Source organism: Plasmopara halstedii, assembly GCF_900000015.1.
Source record: "Plasmopara halstedii genome assembly, contig: Scaffold_262, whole genome shotgun sequence".
NCBI lineage: Eukaryota > Oomycota > Peronosporomycetes > Peronosporales > Peronosporaceae > Plasmopara > Plasmopara halstedii.
In genome coordinates this window covers 476,869-490,350 of record NW_020187183.1, presented here as the reverse complement: position 1 = coordinate 490,350, position 13,482 = coordinate 476,869, and the positions used below count along the sequence as shown (strand labels likewise).

The 13,482-nt window shown below is 43.5% G+C and overlaps 4 protein-coding genes across 4 annotated transcripts; 2 read left to right on the top strand and 2 right to left on the bottom strand.

Moving 5' to 3' along the window:
- Nucleotides 1–3,851: 3,851 nt before the first annotated feature.
- On the top strand, nucleotides 3,852–5,007 carry PHALS_04547 (Predicted phospholipase; the record flags this gene model as incomplete). Its single annotated transcript, XM_024722374.1, has 2 exons — nucleotides 3,852–4,421; nucleotides 4,480–5,007. 2 exons carry the CDS (start codon nucleotides 3,852–3,854, stop codon nucleotides 5,005–5,007), a joined length of 1,098 nt encoding a protein of 365 aa, XP_024573456.1.
- A 3,005-nt stretch (nucleotides 5,008–8,012) lies between these two features.
- PHALS_04546 (Zinc finger, RING/FYVE/PHD-type) lies at nucleotides 8,013–9,329 on the top strand (the record flags this gene model as incomplete). Its single annotated transcript, XM_024722373.1, has 1 exon — nucleotides 8,013–9,329. One exon carries the CDS (start codon nucleotides 8,013–8,015, stop codon nucleotides 9,327–9,329), a length of 1,317 nt encoding a protein of 438 aa, XP_024573455.1.
- A 189-nt stretch (nucleotides 9,330–9,518) lies between these two features.
- On the bottom strand, nucleotides 9,519–10,895 carry PHALS_04545 (Zinc finger, FYVE/PHD-type; the record flags this gene model as incomplete). Its single annotated transcript, XM_024722372.1, has 1 exon — nucleotides 9,519–10,895. One exon carries the CDS (start codon nucleotides 10,893–10,895, stop codon nucleotides 9,519–9,521), a length of 1,377 nt encoding a protein of 458 aa, XP_024573454.1.
- Nucleotides 10,896–11,164: 269 nt separating this feature from the next.
- On the bottom strand, nucleotides 11,165–12,493 carry PHALS_04544 (START-like domain; the record flags this gene model as incomplete). The annotated part of the gene is made up of 1 exon (XM_024722370.1): nucleotides 11,165–12,493. The coding sequence occupies one exon, from the start codon at nucleotides 12,491–12,493 to the stop codon at nucleotides 11,165–11,167; it is 1,329 nt and encodes a 442-aa protein (XP_024573453.1).
- Nucleotides 12,494–13,482: the final 989 nt, after the last annotated feature.

Sequence of the window (13,482 nt, the reverse complement as noted above, 5' to 3'; positions counted from 1 at the left end):
TTTTGCTGTCTTTAAGACAAAGCTCTGTCCACGGTTTATCGAACATTTTAAGGTCGTGTTCAAGCGAGGCCTTGCATATAAACCGGTGTTTTGTGTGTGCTTGCTTAAGGCGTACCGAGATCCGACGCAAATGAACGTTTCCGCAATGGCGCTAGCGGCGCTCAAAGGCGCTTGACCACTCGGAAGCTGAACCAGCAACTATTTCTGAGCACGGAGTGCAACAATTTCCGTTTCTAGAGGCGCAAGGCGCCCCAACGTCGCACGAAGTGACGTATTCGTCTGTTCGACGGCTAGGAGCCGCTCCAACAGAGTGCAATAATTTTCAGTCGGTGCACAAATTGTTCCAGGCTATCGGGGTCTTTCGCACAGCGATAGACGACCTCGGAAAGATGCCCGGAGGGATGCCGATGACGACGAACTTTGTCCTCCAAAGCTCAAAGAACTTCACAATTCACTGGACGGCGATTGACCAAGTCGTTATCGTCCGCCGTCGACTCTTATCAATGAGAATGGTGGCGTCCACTACCACGTGGAACGCCTTGTGGATCGACGTTGTCGACAGGGCCGAATCCAATATCTTGTGAAGTGGCTGGGATACCCAAACTTCGAGAACTCGTAGGAGGTTCAGGTAGCACTTCGGCAAACCAGCAAAACTCCACAGACGTCGTGGACGCTTATGATCGGAAGGATCATGACGCTTTGAGTCGTCGTGCGCTCCGCGCTTCTCGGCAGTAGCCCGGGAAGTTGGAGGGCCATAAGCTGAGATCAAGCTATGATTCTGAGCTGCTGTGGTCGTAGCCCGCCCGTGTGAGAGACCACAGGGCTCACGGGAACGTTATGGATTGTTCCATATTTTGCAGGACGACAATACGCCAGAAGTCGGCGTTGCACCTTGAGTTTGGCAAACTCAAATCTAAGATGGCGCTCAACGTGCACGACCACTTCCTTGCGGCTTCTCTGTAAGGTAGACAGCGATTAAAGTGTTCGGTGCTGCTGCATCCATCGATCAACGAGATAATCGTCATCTGCAGCGGTTTTGCGAGGGGCGAGCACTATAGGAATGGTCCGCATTGCGATTAGAAGAAGACGAGCTTCGCGCATGGGTTTTCTTGGAACCAGCTAGATTGGGTGCTCTGCGTGTCGTAGACACGGGTTCAAGGAGCGGAGACAAGTTGTCTCAAGAACGTGAAGGTGTCTCAGACACGCGAGCCTCGTATGAGGCGACCGCTAAATGTGAATTACGAATATTCACCATTTTAATGGGGGAGTGTAACCCGGCTACACGTACCGTTGTATGAAAGGAAGGGTCGCACAAGATGGTGCGGCCGTACATATGTGTGTATTACACAAATAAGTGTAATCACACAGTGTGTGGCTACGCCGTAGCAAGAAGCCACCACATGGCAGGATTGCCAGTAGTAATGCATATTACTAGATTGATCAAGTTTTTTATTTTACTATATAAATTAGGAAAACGCCGCTCTACCGCAGCTAAAAAAAATTGAAAAATGATTAGATATTGGACAGAAGTGTTCGATTCCCTTAAGTAAGGTTTTTAGCGTTTTGGATAGTACTTGGAAATACCGCATTGCGATCCGCTACACTTGTGCTGGTTCTTGGTAAGAGCGTAAGGTCGGTGGCCTTAGCTTAGCTTCCGCTAGGCATAGGGCTACAGCAGCCCCGCTGCAAAGCCTCGTGCATGTATAAACTCTGGCGCATCAGGATCCGTTTTTTGTTTGTAAATAATCTTTCTCACCACAATCTCGTTCTTTATTGCTTTGCATCGTGAGCGCGTCACAACATAGTGCTGACTCGGCAGTATTGTTTCACCTTGAAACGAAGGAGTCGTCTTCCATAAATACAGAGTCTAGCTCTTTCACTTGTGAGTAACAGTCGTTTTTCGGCTCCACCGGCTCTTTACTAAAGACTACGACACCCAGTCAATTCTACTTTACACTGGCTGTGGCACAGGATACACCATCGCTGTGACCAAATGTCAAGCCAGATATACGCATTCTAAGCACTACGACATACACTCAATCGATGTGGTTCATCAAAGGTACACTGGAGACCTTGATATGCTGTTACATTCAACTGTCTCATGAACCCATCTATATCAGGATTCAGAAGTGCTTTCGGCGCAGACATGAAGCCATGATAGTTTCAGCACAGGACATATCCAACGTATCTAGCAATGCCGCTACTAAGTGATTGAAGCGGAGCATGAAACGCAGGAGAGGATGGATGAAGCAATAGTATCAACTCGACAAAAATCCTCTGGAGAGAATTGCGTGGCTACTGAAGTGAGCTCTCAAATGCTTTGTTATGTACGTCGTTTGATACTTGCCAAATCTAAGATGTGTGTATAGCTTATTTCTAGGCTCAGTATGATACAGCGTTTCGCGGTGTCATATTTTAGAGTCTCACATGACAGTTTAACAAGGCCTTCAACATGTCACGTCAGGAGTCGCACGGATACAATGTCCGTATCTGGCATCTTCAATGCCTTTGCGCGCTGCCTGCTGCTTTCGATAGTCGCGCATCGTACGACGCTTTTAAATTCATCAGGATATACACGGCCTAACGAAGCCCGGAAGGTTAGTGTTAATGTTAGCAGCCAAAAACCTGAGGCTGTGCGCCCCATTCCTCTATAAGAGTTTTTAGCTAAGTCCCTGATCACGTTCTCCACGAGGTATAAGAGAATACAATTTAATTTTATAAAGCGGCTCCGTGCCTAGTCGCACCATACTTTATCCCAATAGAGACTCATCGAATTAACCTGCGTGGAAATCCGACCCTTTATGCCTTTTGGCCCACCTAGTTGCGAAACCTAATATGCATAGACTTTGTTTTGTCACAGATGAAATATTAGCGAGTACTAAAGAGCTGCTTGGCAGCCAAGTGATCACTCACTTTCTCTCCAGCTTAGCTGAGGTCTATCGCTTTCAGTTGCTTTCACTGAGAAGAGAACTCGGTACTCCATTAAGTCTTCGCGGTATGGATGTGGCACTCCGTATATCCCCGCATTGCTCAAAAAGCTGTATGGGCTATTTGTGTGGGCCACAACTACCCAAAGACCCTTCACGAGGGTGGTGACTTCTATAGTCTCCAGATGGTATACCGCTATTTGTAAGAGCTCGCAACTTCTGGACACAAAACATTATTTCTTTGCCTCCCGTGACTGATGAACATGAACTTGGAAATCTCTCGATTCGCCTGGGTTAGCAGTACAAACACCTTCAAAATATGTCGCTCTGAAACTATCATGTCGGGATTGCCCTTTCCTTGTAAGTACTGCACGCTCATGCTCATTTGAGCGCATTGCGTTTGAAAACTTTTATAGCAGCGTTTTTTCAAACTTTCTTGCGAATACACACTATTGCTCTATTTGGGACATGGTCAATTTGTAGCCATCCTAGCTTAAGCGCCAGTTTTGTGTTAGCTGACACGGACTCTGGAAATCTAAACTTTCTCTGTGCGAGGTGCACGGTAAATCAGTTTGATCAACAAAGTATTAAGCGTCAGTGATTTAATGTTATATTCCCGTACAATTTCAGCTGAAAATAATTATGTAAGCAGGGATAGAAATGAACCAGGTCATCGCATTGTCAAGCTTCATTAAAGCATAAGAGGCGTTTGCAGAATGCAATTCTGCTCAGTGCCGTGCCGTGACCACAAAGAGATTGAACTGTCGACGCAAGAGATAAAACTTTAGATAGAATAAATTATGAATGGAGTATATTGCGTAATTGGTCGTACTTTGTGCTAGTATTTGTGAGCTGGGTGTATTCCCGTTTAGCCCAATTTAACTCGATTTAACCCATCCCAAAAGTCCTGGAAGAGAAGCTATAATGAACGGCGTAGAGGCCGCTCTGTCCCGTCTTCAAAGTGATACTCAAGACTTCTGGGCATCTCTGCATTCCATTCATCGAATCGATGCCTCCACCTTAACCCCAATTCAATTTTATCGCGACTTTGTAAGTCGAAGTGTGCCCGTCGTGCTACTGAATGTTATGACGAGTACAATGTGGCAAAGTGCCATGGCCAATTGGCAGAATAATGACTATTTGATCGCTAAGAGCGGAGAACACCCTGTTTCCGTGAATGTCACCCCTTTTGGCTTTGGCGATGCAGTCATGGAGTTTCATGGACACGACAGTAGCTTGTTTGTATTGCCCGAGGAGAGGTCTATGCATATAGCAGAGTTTCTTGAAAATTTGAAGAATCGTGATACATTTGACGGCGTGCCATATCTCTCACATCAAAACGACAATCTAAGGGACCAGCTGCCAAACCTTTTTAATGAAATTCCATCTGCAATCGAATTAGGAGTACAAACTTTTGGAAACGAACCGGAAGCAGTTAATATTTGGATTGGGGATGAAAGGGCGGTATCTACTCTACATAAAGATCATTATGAGGTAAAGATTGTCTGCCAATTTTGTATTTTTATTTTTGATAGATTCGTTGTTTCCATAGAATATTTATTGTGTAGTGAAGGGTCAGAAACACTTTACGCTACTACCACCATCGGCCGTGGGATGTTTATATGAGCAGGAGTTTCCGACGGCTAAGTATTGCCATGTGGATTATCTTGAACCGAAAGAAAGACTGGACCCTGTGGCGACAAAACTTTTTCATGAAAAATATCCACAACACAATAAATGGATGATTTTGTCAGGAAATGACAAGAATAGTACACCTTGGATCCCTGTGGATCCATTGCATGTCGATCTAGAAAAGTATCCGATGGCGACGACATTACAACCGATTGAAGTCGTGTTGGAGGCAGGCGAAGTCCTCTACCTGCCATCTTTGTGGTATCACCGTGCTACACAGCTGTCCACGACAATTTCGGTTAATTACTGGCATGACATGGAATTCGACTGTCGATACGTGTATTATAACTTTGCTCACGAAATTGGTGCTTTGATCGTAGCGCCAAAGACGAAGAACGCAGAAGACAAACAATCACTAGTGAAGAAAAATAACGTAATTTCTAAATGAAAGCTACATGGATTTCTCCGTTTTCGAATGCTCGAATTAATTTTTCGTCGAGTGCACTTGTAACATTCCCTTGAAGGACCCTTCCAAAACAAGAAGATAGAATTTTTGCGTAGCATGGAAATATATCTTCTCTGTACCTACCCAACCCTTGCACCACCTTATCGCAAGACCCGTGAGATAGAGGCAAGATTCTGAAACATGATTTCAGTACCGAAAAGTCCAATTATACACCTCAAGGGATTTTATCAGCGCGTCGGCAAAATTAGCAACACTATGGTTTTCTCAAACTTTTCATGATTTGCTTTCTTCAGAATTGATCGTACGAAGGGAGCATTGGTCCCTTCTGTTATGATTCCGTATGCAGTGGCACATTTTGCCAATCTTTAAGTAACTAATGAGAAGCAAAAATCGATCTTCTTATGCAAGATGATGGTTCGTTCTCCCGCTTAGTTTATGAGTTGTGCCAAGAAGCGAAATCAGCTGTCGTTTTCATGTCAATGTAGCAATTTCTCATAAATTACATCTACAGTCGACATGAAGATTATGCTTGGGACTGATACACGACAGCCGATAACTTATCTCATTGCAATCCAGGCCGCCCAACCTTCTGATAAGAGCTCTCATGCTTAAGATGACGAGATCTTTACAACGAAGTGAGTGTTCTATACAATCCACATTCTTTGTTGTCCCTACAAATCGCCATCAATTCAGCACGCAAGCTCGCCCTGGCTCACGACAGTTTGTACAACCGCCGATTCTTTAACAAAAGGTCCATCGTTACTTATCTGACAAAGAATGGAGCCACAAATCGGTCTCGTTTTAATTCAATTAGAGTTGGACTAAAAATGCCGCACAAACCGTCAAACGCCTTCCCAGAATTGACACGTACAAGTATGTGGACATGTCTGTTGCTACATCGTTCGATTATGATGAATTTCAAAGTCAATCATCAAGGCTTACACATGTTTGTTGATTGGTTGAGCATCTTATCGCTGCGATCGCAAAGTAGGCAACCACACAGCTTCGTAAGACGTATTTGATACTATCATCTGCGCAAAGAATCTTTCAAACCAGAGCCGTAGTTTCTATGGTTTGAATAATGATTTTAGTTAACAGCCCACAATTCGCAGATAGATGATCAACTGAATGGTTATAACCTTTGCATTGTCAAGAGTAGTTGTCAGTCAAAAATGGATTGCAGTATTTCTGAATGAAATTTATGGATGGACGGGCTGCATCTCATTCGGAGGTCCAAAGTTTTGCCAAACGTGCCTATCTGACCAACAGACGAATGCTTTGAAGAGTCTTTATGAGCCATTCAATCGAAAGTTAAGAAGTGCTTACTAACAAAACTAGAATCTCGCAACAGGACTGAATCTTATCTTAGCCGAATCTAATGAATTTATCAGGTCCAGAAGCAGATATTGCTCAACAAGATATGATTCAACTTTATGGCGATACTTAAATTGCACGCAGTCACAAGTTTTTATCTCTCATCATACCTGAGTTTGCTATTATGGTGACGACTTGATCGATCAGCTAGCACTGTCTATAGTTATAGGTGCTATCTTTATAGACAGTAATTTGTACCGAGCACGCCAACCCTCTTGGTCTACACTTTCCTATCAACTAGACATTGAGAAGCTTCGTAACCTAGACGTGAGCTAATTTGCCACGTTGATTGTATAATCGACGGCAACAATGAACGCTTTTGCTCATTGCGAAAGCACGTTTCAATCTTCAAAACTCAACCAGCTTAGCGATTTTTTTCTTTCTTATCACGGATACTCAAGTGCCCCATTAGGTTACTCTATAACTTACCATTTTGTCAAGCAAAAAGTTTCTGCCGTCCAGCTAGTGAGTAACCTTCTAACCCCCATAGAATGTGTCCATAATTAAAATTTGGCAAGTCACAACAAACAAATATCGTTTTATACTATAAATAACTAAACCTTCCTAACACAATCGCATAATTTTTTGACATCTTAAGTTCTTGAATAGTGCTTTCATTATTGTGTTGTTAGGTTTCCAAATGTCCATCACCACAAACGAATGTCCATCACCACAAACGAATGTCCATCACCACAACGACATAACGTCCTAGGAAAGTTCGTAACGGCCGTTTGTAGAGCTGTTATGGTCACTTAATCATCCTAAAAGATAAAGCTTTCAGAGGGCAGGATTTTTCTCGTATCGTCTATCCAACCATATTGGATTATATTTCGGAAAAATCAATTTTGGTGTCACGGAAGATTCATGCTCGACAAGACGAATAAGTTCCGCGGCAATTCTGAAAATTCGCAAAACATGCTAAACTATGAAGTAAAATATAATGTGTACTTTACCAACGTAAGCTATGCTTTGATAGTAAGATATAGCCGCACCATCACCTGCACGATTTGTTACTGGATTTAATTGTCTCGCACAAGTGAAAAGAAAGCACTTGCTGTGGTCGTAAAGGTGTTGCATTCCAACAAAGCTTTGGCTCTGAGCACTTAATACCGAACACAATAATACCTGTATGTTATTTATATACAGTAGACTGTATAAATTTAATTCATATGGTCAAAGCTAATCTGTCGCAGATTTCGCGGTCATACGACGGCAATGTCCTCATATTCCCACAAAAACACGTAAGTCTGTACATATGTGATCATTAGCTTGCATCAAAGAGGATAGTTATCATGCAATGCAAATTTGTATAGTTTGAAGCACGACGTGCTCCAGATAGGTTCATGAACATTTGGGTATCGATTTGACGCCTCGATAACTGTCAGCTATTTTTTTTTATAATTCAGTCTTTATTAGTTTCTCTGCCATATTTATTCAGATAAAAAATTCTGATACTCCTCAAATCGCATCTTTTCTACCACCTGTCCCATTAAAAATAGGTCTGTACTGCTCCAATAGCCTACTCTTTAACTCTGATAGGATTGCATGATGGCACAAGACACTATCTGTGTTTCATTTTGCCAAGCACTCTCGCCCGCACATATCGATAAATTATGCGATTTGGTGATTCTTGGGATGCTGGTCATCCTTTTCCACCTCGAGAGCTTGTACTAACGCGTACAGACATGGAGAAATACGAGACTTTGGCCGATCAACTTGTTGCTGAGACTTTACAGGTGAACGAGGAATTTATTGCTGACCGACGTTTTATCGACCCGGAGCGATGGAAACTTGTGAAAGAAAGGGGTACGATGTCGGCGTATTGTATGCGATCACGAGGTGAACGTCGTTTACGACGTGATCGTCTTCAAACAGAAGAAGCGGTAGAGTCGTCATATGTACATCGACCGAAATTTTATTCGAGTGACAGCCCTTTAGATGACCTCATTTGTAGAGGCTACACCCAACAAACGTATGATTCATCACAAGAAGACTCATCTTCTCTTGGAGGCTCAGAATATTACAGATTGGACATCGATACGCCCGAACAAAGCATCTTAGAGAAGATGCGACCACCTAATACTCCTATGGTGGTTGGTGGTGGGGTCATTCCAGGAACTGTAGATGATGCTGGTCTTGGATTTCTAGCAGACACAGAGGAGCGTAGTATTATGCGTGCGATTGCCAGTAAGGACTTGAACATCAAGGACTTGCGCGTCTTAGCCCAGATTCGTAGTCCCACTTCTCAGGACCCATTTCAATTTTTAGGTATCAAATGGAGTTCGTATACTTCAGGTCAAGGTAGTGGAATGATTGTGAAGCCCCGAGATTTGGTTGTGATTGAGTCCACAGGCATGACGACGGATTCAAATGGCGAGCAAGTATTTTACTTTCTGAGCCATTCAGTGGAGATTGAGGAGGTCCCAGAGTATCGAAAGCAAGGACTCGTGCGGATAAATGCATCTTGTTGTCGAATTGTGCGTACATACAACAGTCAGGGCGATATTGAGATTTTTTTTCGTGGGTATAGCAATGCAGGCGGAAACTATGGGGTGGCCGCTTCAACTCAATTGCTTTGTGAGCACTTGCTAGACTCAGCACAAGTAGTAGAAGAGTCGTACATGAAGAAACTTGCATGGTTTGTGCACTCGTACGCACGACGACGGAAGAGTCTCGAAATATTAGAAGACAAACGTGGTGGATGCGCTTGCTGTCATAAAATGCCAACGAAAGGCTTCAAAAAGTTTCTTGAAAGCACTTCGACTTGCTTTTTGTGTCGACACAAGGTCTGCAAGAAATGTACGGTCAAGAAAAACCTTCCACTTGACTTATCGAGTAAAAAGAGTCTTGAATTCTGTTTGACATGCTACTTGAAGGCCAAGCAACTGTCAGCGAGGAAAGTTGCACTGGCCACTGTTTCAAAAACATAGCGACGTTAGCCATACCATGGGTTGTTATATTAACAGTACTACTCTTGATGCAGTTACTACTATAAGTACAAATTTAGTAAAACCATTTAGAAACATTAATACGAGGAAGTAACATTACTATAATCGATATCTCACAGTCGACAGTGATTTCTGATGGACATTAGAGGTTATTCATTATATTAATCATTCTTATGGTGCCGATTTCAATAGCGTCGCTACAGCTACATGCCAAGCAGACAGTCGTTTAGCTTTAAGATAACATGTTAAACAATATTCTTGTTCGATCTTCTTCATATAACGGCCACGAGCACCTTCACCAGGTAGATATTTCTTGACTGTGCACTTATGACATACTACTTTTCGACAAAGTCGGCAACCGGAGCTCTTGTCCAGAAACACACCTAGTCTTCTTGACGAAAGTTTTCCATGGCAACAAGGACAGCTACTGATTTTTTCAACTAAAGAAGCTGAGCTATTGCTGCTTCTGAAGCTACTCGAGTCGCTTCCACTGCTGCTACTTGCACTCCATCGACGCTGGTCGTACAACATCCACGTAAGCTTTTTGAAATATGCTTCTTCTAATGCATCGGGTATTGCAACAAGCCCTTCCGCGAAGTGAGTGACGTTAAGACGGACACTTAAGCTGTCATTACTAATTAAAAAGCCTCTTGCGTATGCATCCACAGTCTCTCCGTCCTCGCGTGGCTTCATGACATGACAAGCCGAGAAGACTATACGCATGAGCCCAAACTCCCAGAAATTTGGAACTTCCTCTCTCTCAATCGAATGATGCAGCATGTACGTAAAGCGAACTCCATTTGAGTCAAAAGCCATTCCAGTGGCCTCAATGATCAAGTAATCGCGAGGTTTCACAACCAGCGATACTGCTCGACTGGGCATACTTGTGCACCACTTGATGCCAAGAAATCGGAACGGATCTTCTTGTGTTGGTCCTTGAATCTGTGCCAGAATTCTTACATCTTCTACAACTGCCTCTTTGATAGTGTTAAATCGTGTTCGACTACGCTCATCTGTATCTGCTAAAAAGGCAAGTGCCATATCCTCCACCGTTCCTGGAAATGAACCATGCATGAAGACTGTCGGGACACTCGTCGGTCGAAACTTTTCTAACACACTGGTTTCTGCGCCATCTTTGGCTCCAAATTTTGTAAACTCGTCGTGATGTAAACCTCTTTCATCCTTGGAGTCATAGTCATCCACGTTGTGAAAACTTTGGATAAACATTGCGTCTTCAAAAGAGCCGTGACCTGTTGGAAACAATGTAGGATTCTGTGGAGAAGCAGTCACCACAACTGTGTCTTCGCTCCAAAATCGACCGCGCTTAGTAGTACAAAGACCTGATACATTCTGATACGCTACCATGTTGTCTTTCTCCTTCACTCGCTTCCAGCAACTTGGATCCGCCACGTGACCTTCAGCAGCAAAGTCTTCACTGGCATGTAAAGTCTCTGCAACCAATCGATCAGCGATTTGTTCAACAGCAAATTCTTCCTCGGATGATAGATTTAAGGGCTTGGGTGGGTACACGACATTATAGTGTTCCATTCGTTTGTGTCTCGTGAAGGAAATATTCAAGTGACGAGCATTAAGAGCGACGGAAAATTGCGTCGAAAATTCTAGTCCGATCTCAAAGAGCACCCAACTTTTACCTTACGATCTCATATCTATTACTTCGTTTGAAGATTCCTTATGTTGACGACGGTATGTTGAGGCTGAGGGTTACGAACATGTACGAAAGGATGGGCGGTCATTAGTACAGATGGAACTTTTTTCTCTCGAAAACAGAATGTGACACTAAAGAAAACGCACATCCATTAGGGAATTTGAAGTATCAAGTCTTCTTCAGAAGACATGAGTGTAGTGCTCATTGCTACTTGCCATGCTGGAAGGCTGGTAGCTTTTAAAAAGCAGCTTAGACAGAAATCCATTGTCTTTTGTGTCAAGTGTCCGGACCGATCGGTCACAATGGGTATGGCTTTCTTCACCGTACATTTGCGGCATATGGTTTTTCTACAGAGCTGGCACATGCAGGTACCGTCCAAGAGTTTAGCGAACCCCTTCGTCAACTTTTGGAGGCAACATGGACAAGTTTTGTTAACATCCAACGGAGCCAGACGCAAAGTTGTATCTGCTCGACGCTGTGTAGTTAATAGCCATACTAACTTTTTTGTGTACGCTTCTGCTATCGTTTGAGGTACTGTCATGAGTCTGTCGCAAAAGATGTACGTACTTAGTCGCTCGGCAATGTACCCACGCGTGTCCATGAAACCACGACTGAAAACCTCGATTGATCCCTCCGCGTCGTGTGGACGCATGATATGGCATGCAGAGAATAAAATGCGTACGATTCCGAACGCACGAAAGTCCGGTACATTTTCTCCCTCGACCGAGTGATTTAAGACGTAAGCGAACCGTTTACCATCTGAGTCCAGTGCCATACCCGTGGATTCAAGAATGACATAGTCTCGAGGTTTGATAATCCCTCGCGGAGCATGTAAACACCACTTAATTCCTAGAAACCGAAATGGATCGTCTTCACTCGGTCCTTGAAAGCGTGCGAGGATTCGCATGTCGTCCACGGACGCCTCCTTTGAGCTGACATTCCGCATGCGACTTCGATTCTCCGTGTCAGCAAAGAAGGCTAATGCTGCGTCTTCGATAGTACCAGGCACGATGCCGGTGCAGAAGACCATTGGAACACGTGCTGGTCGAGACTTGTCTACCACGTCATGTTCGACTTCGTCTCCATATTTCCATTCATCTTGAATTTCATCATCCGAGCCAGCTTCCGTGATTGTGACGCTCGGATACGACTCGACCAATGCCTCGTTCGTCTCTTGATCTGTAATATGGTAAAACGACGGTAATCGAGGAGAAGTCGCAACGGCTTCTGTCTCGTCACTTGGAAAGCGATTTCGCCGAAATCTAGACACACGTTCTCGAATTCTGTACGCAGTCATGTTATGTTTTTCTTTGACAGCTTTCCATCGACTTTGGTCTACGAGACGTCCTTGGGCTACATATTCGTCGTGAGTACGAAGAGTTTCAGCAACGAGCTGATCTGCTAAATTCTCATACGAAAGAGCATCGGCTGCTGACACATTGAGCGGCGTATGCGGGTACACGAGAGATTTCTGATTCATTTTGCTTCAATAAGCTAGGATGAGAAATGTACGCATACAATGGTCATTCCATACAGACAAATCAATCGTGCATTGCTTTGGTTTTAACTGCGTCTAATTTTTCTTGAAGCGACCTTTGATCCACTGTACAGAAAATCATATCGTGGAACCTGGACACCTACCTACTCATTTCTTTTCGAACGACCAAAAGGTTCGAAACGAAAACACAAAGGCAGACCTTAATGGTCGCTTTCAAGATGCAAATTTAAATTGACATCTTGACTAGAGCATTACTAGAGTGTAAGGGGGCATCTCCAACCAGCCAAGAGGAACATATGGTGCTATGTCGCTCGATTCTGAATGGATTTACTTGATTCGTGTGACAGGCTTATCCCCTCGCTTCAAATTATTCTATTGGTCGAAAAAACCAGCACTAAGAAGTCAGACAAATTAAAGTATCCGGCTGTCACACCGAAATCATTTACGTATTATTGTAAAAAAATTCTATTCACCGGCTCGTGCCGAGAGCGAGTTAGGTCGGAAATTTTCATCATGGTGCGTGATGGCTGCTGCATGAACTGGATGTTACAGGCAGTTCATAAGAAGTCGTTGCAATTGAATGCTCCGGATGTGGGAACGTAATGGTGGAGACTGTCTAAATTGTTTGAAATCAGGGCGTTAGATACCAAAGCTTAGTCTGCTGAAATATAATCAGCAATCTAATTAAACTTTGAACCATGGTACCCAATGGCATGGTCAGCATTTATAAAATTTCTAACGTTGCGACGATTCAATAGTCCTCACTGTTTATGCGTACGTTCTGGTTTGTCAGATCGACGATAAAAAGGCCTTTAAAATCGTGCGGAATGGCCAAGCTCAAGATCAAATTTTCGATGCGACCGAAACTGTTTTTGATTACCAAGGCTGAAACTAGAGGAAATGATGGTTTCAAGTATTTGGTAAACTAGAAGACAGTTTGTCACTTAAAAGTGTAACCATAAGATTTCTGG